Source organism: Trichogramma pretiosum, unplaced genomic scaffold (assembly GCF_000599845.2).
Source record: "Trichogramma pretiosum strain Unisexual culture from Peru unplaced genomic scaffold, Tpre_2.0 scaffold50, whole genome shotgun sequence".
Classification (NCBI taxonomy): domain Eukaryota; kingdom Metazoa; phylum Arthropoda; class Insecta; order Hymenoptera; family Trichogrammatidae; genus Trichogramma; species Trichogramma pretiosum.
This window is the reverse complement of record NW_019640807.1, coordinates 52581-56565: the sequence shown is the minus strand read 5'-3', so window position 1 is coordinate 56565 and position 3985 is coordinate 52581. Positions and strand designations below refer to the sequence as shown.

The 3985-nt window shown below is 56.2% G+C and overlaps 1 protein-coding gene across 1 annotated transcript; it reads left to right on the top strand.

The window, feature by feature from the left end:
- The first annotated feature begins 2990 nt into the window (after window positions 1–2990).
- On the top strand, window positions 2991–3623 carry LOC106659196 (zinc finger CCHC domain-containing protein 9-like). Its single transcript, XM_014381611.2, has one exon. The coding sequence runs from the start codon at window positions 2991–2993 to the stop codon at window positions 3621–3623; it is 633 nt and encodes a 210-aa protein (XP_014237097.2).
- Window positions 3624–3985: the final 362 nt, after the last annotated feature.

The window sequence follows — 3985 nt, the reverse complement described above, 5'->3', positions numbered from 1 at the left end:
GATGTTGGCTGCAGCTCTTAGCGCGCCAGAAGGAGATGTGTGTGTGTGTGTGTGTGCGTGTGTGCGAACTCGCTGCGGCTTGGAGCGCGCGAGTTTTGCTGGTATGTGTGTGTATGCATAAGCCAGCTGCGACTTGGGCACGCTGGCAATGCATGCTATGAGTGCGAGAGAGAGCGAGCTAGCCGAGCTGTGCAGCGAGGCGCGCCGGCTTGTGCGCAGCGGTTGAGCTCCGATCACGTCGAAGTGAGTCAGGAGCGTCGGTTTGCGAGCTCGGCGGCGCGAGCAGCGGCGAGCGATCACGAGCGACGAGAGAGCGCTGAGATCGAGCGCGCTGATCGACATTCGAGTCCTAGCAGCTCAAGAGAGAACATCTCATTCAACAGCGACGAAGTTATAAGAAAGCGTAAGGGTTGGTTTGGTATAGTATTGGGTGAGTGTGTTGTGCGCTTGAGATTACTCGCGTGATTGTGTGTTCGGATTTGAGTGTTGAGTTGATCAAGGGTCGACCTGGTGCGCTTGAAAGAGCTGCACCTTTCTACCCGGTGTGTTTGGTGAATTAGCTGAGTGGCGACGTAGTGGTAGGCTAGCGCACGCGCTGGACTTTGTCCTTGCAGCGTGCAGCTGGCGTGGTTAGCTGAGTGGCGAAGCACAGACCACCCAGTCGGTCTCGTGCACCTCGTCTCCTCGGCGACGCCCAGCGCGCTTCACCCGAGCGCGGCGGAGGGACCCGAGTTCGAGAGTAAGAGCGATTAGGGTCGTAGTGTAGTGTCGAAGCGAAAATTAGGTAGTGTTGGCGTACCCTGCACACGGTCTCGGGTAATACTCGGCAGTCGAGTAGAAGGCCGCGTGGCAGACTGGCATCCCTTTAGTGGGGACCTCCGCAGCTTAGGCTGGGTAGTGTACAAGTGTAAGTGGACAGTGCTTAAGTGAAAAGTGAGTGAAGTTGTGAAGTGTGTTGCGACGTTCGAGTTTGTGACGAAAGGCGCGAACTCGAATTCGGCTGGCCGTTACACGTTTCGAACGCGCTTCCTTCGAGAAGCAGTGGACGTTAGTGAGCAGGCTACAGCACGTTAGCTTTCGCAGCGGGCACGCTCCTAGAAACAGCGTAGCTGCTATTTTGCGTGAGTGTACGTGTTAGTACCAGTGTACAAAATGTCGGCCGACGCTCATGATCAGCAGATGGAGATTTTGCTGGCTACTCGACCGGGCCGTCGTGTCAGGCGCGAGATCTCCTTTCTCGCTTATAATGAGATGCGACGGCGTTTGCGAGACATCCATTTCGTCAGTGATCGAGGTGATGAGAGTGTAGTACGCGATCGATTGCTGCGCGTAATGTTGCGCGAGTATGCCGAGATGACAAACGTCGTGCCGTGGTACGAGAGTGACGAGGCACAGGCGCGATCGGACACGAGCTACGGTTCGAGAATGGCGCTAAAAATGGCCGACAATCTCATTGATCTCGACCTGTGCGAGAACGAAGAAGAGCCGGAAGGTACAGATCACCGCGTGCATTTCAGCTCGCGCGTAAGTACCCCGATTTCGTCTCCAGCTACCTTGGCGCACACCACAATGTCGACGACGACGTGCAGCACAACGTGCGCAACGACGTCGACAAGTACGGTGATGACCACGGGAGCGAGATGTTTCGGAGATGCAGCAAATTACCCTCGGGCGTCGATGTTGCCACCAGTTCGGCTCAATCGGACGTTCGGTGAAATTCTTGCGCACCCGATTCATTTCGAGTATTACTCAGCCGAACTCGTGCGGACTCTGAGAACTTCAGCTCCTGCGCCGAATTTTATTCAGCAGCAGGAATTTCAGCGAGTTCGGAGCAACGCGGTAGAGAATACTGAGAATCCAAGGGACTCGTACTCACGGCAAGACCAAAGGCAAAGCAACGAAAGTGCGCGGAATCACGCTCGTGTTGACATGCCAGCGGGTGATTCGCGGAATCACACGTCGAGCTACGCAGAGTCGTCTGAGAGCGACGATGTGTTTCTAACGCCGCGTGCAAGATTCGACGAGTCGCGCAGCGCGCACCGTGGCGATCGGGAAAACACGCGTGCGATGAATCACACGCCAATGCAGACGTCCTCTCAAGCGGCTGGCTGTTCACACGATCGCAGCTCGCGCATACCTGTCAGGTTGCGCCAAGAGACGATGGCCAGTCCTGCGCGCGCGGCGTATGTCGATCAGACTCGCCGTGCTGCAGCGGACGGGCAGCGGAGTCGTGACCTGCAGTATGTGCCGATGCGACGAAGTTTTGTCCCACCTGCGCGCACGAGATCTCCCGAATTGCCAAGCGCTAGCGAATCGATTGCATGGATGGCGAGTCATACGAGCTATTCGAGCAGCGAAGACCCTCGTGGGTCGGCGCAATTCGACTCGCGGAGACGCTCCAAGAAGCGGCGTCGAACGAGTGCTTGCGACGATGTGCCGACGAGCAAGAGTAGTAACGCGAAGCAGCTCGAGGCCCTGAAGCTTTTGCGAAGCTGGAACTTGAGTTTCAGCGGCGAGGGCGAGGAGGACGAGGCTGAGGAATTTTTGGACAAACTCTGCGGCTGTATTGACGGCGCGGGGCTGTCGATCAACAGCGTGCTCAAAGCGCTGCCTTGTATATTTACAAAGCGCGCGAGCCGCTGGTTTTCGACAGTTAAACGCGACATCACGAGCTGGCACGAGTTTTGTTCGAGATTCACGAGACAGTTTGTCGTAGAGTATGACACTGGCACTCTGCTCAGCGACCTCCTGCGTCGCACGCAAGCCAAAGGTGAACGGATCTCCGACTTTATTACGAGTCTCCGTTTCATTGTCGATCGGTTTCAGCGGCCACCACGCGCAGAAGAAGTCGTCGAGATCGCTTATAATAATCTGTTGCCCGAGTATAGGCGCGCGATCTCAGACCGTTTAGTGGACACGCTGGATCGCCTCGAGAGCTACAGACTCGCGCGATCAACAGTCGTTATGTTCCGCCACCTACGGCAGACAAAATGACGGTGAAAGGCGCCGCGTTCAAGCCTCTGACGAGTGCGCGTGTGAAAGTTGCAGCTGCAACTACTGTGAGCGATGACGAAGTTGACGTTGTGGCAGAGATAAAAGGTGACGCGACGCCGAAGAAACAGACGAAGAAAGGCAAGAAGAACAAGTCCAAGGGTAAAGCACCTGCAGCGAAAAACGCGCAGAATGCTCCACTCGACGATGAGTTGTTGGCTCGGTGGCAGGCGATAAAATCGACGTTGACGGCTGAAGACAAGTCCGAACAGACGACGCATCAGGCAGCTGCGGTGCAGACCACTTACGCATCTGCAGCGCGCGCCGGAGCATCGACTAGCAATGCACCTCCGCTTGCGACACAGCAAGTGGCCAGTGCGCAGCCAAGTTTTGCCGGGGCTTGCTTCAAGTGCCAGTTGCCAGGACATCGCGCGAACGAGTGTCCATCGGTCAAGTGTTACAACTGTGGCCAGCTGGGACATATGTCGCGCAATTGTCCGGCAAAGGCATCGAAGGAAGAGCCGTCGTGTTGTTTGTGTGGAACTCGTGGTGTGACGTTTCGGCAGTGCAGCAAATGCACGGAGTTCCGCTCGTACTTGGGAAACCTCAATCAGGGAGGGAAAGCGACTTAGATGGCGCGGCCCTCCCGCAGAGGAATCCAACTCGGAGTGCAGATGCGCTCGTTAGCGGTGCCGTAACGAGTTTTGGCAGCCCGTCGAACGAGAGTCCGTTGTCAGAAGCTGAGCCGAGAGAGAGAGGCGAATTTCTTGCGCCGATTAATATGGCCGAGTCTGAGAAGCGGTGCCTATCCGCATCAATAAGTGCGTCAGATCGAAGTCGAGATTCGCTGCGCGTAGTTGATGTGATCGTGTCTTCGGTGCGTAGCGCGGACACTCGCAAGTATGTAAGCATTTCCTTAGGTGAAAATTGCTACAGCGCTCTGCTCGATCCAGGGGCTACGTCCTCGTTGATGCACGAGAGAGTAGCCGAGCAA

Excerpts from the sequence above, each read along its gene's own strand:
- LOC106659196 (XM_014381611.2), top strand. The coding sequence starts at position 2,991 with ATGACGGTGAAAGGCGCCGCGTTCAAGCCTCTGACGAGTGCGCGTGTG.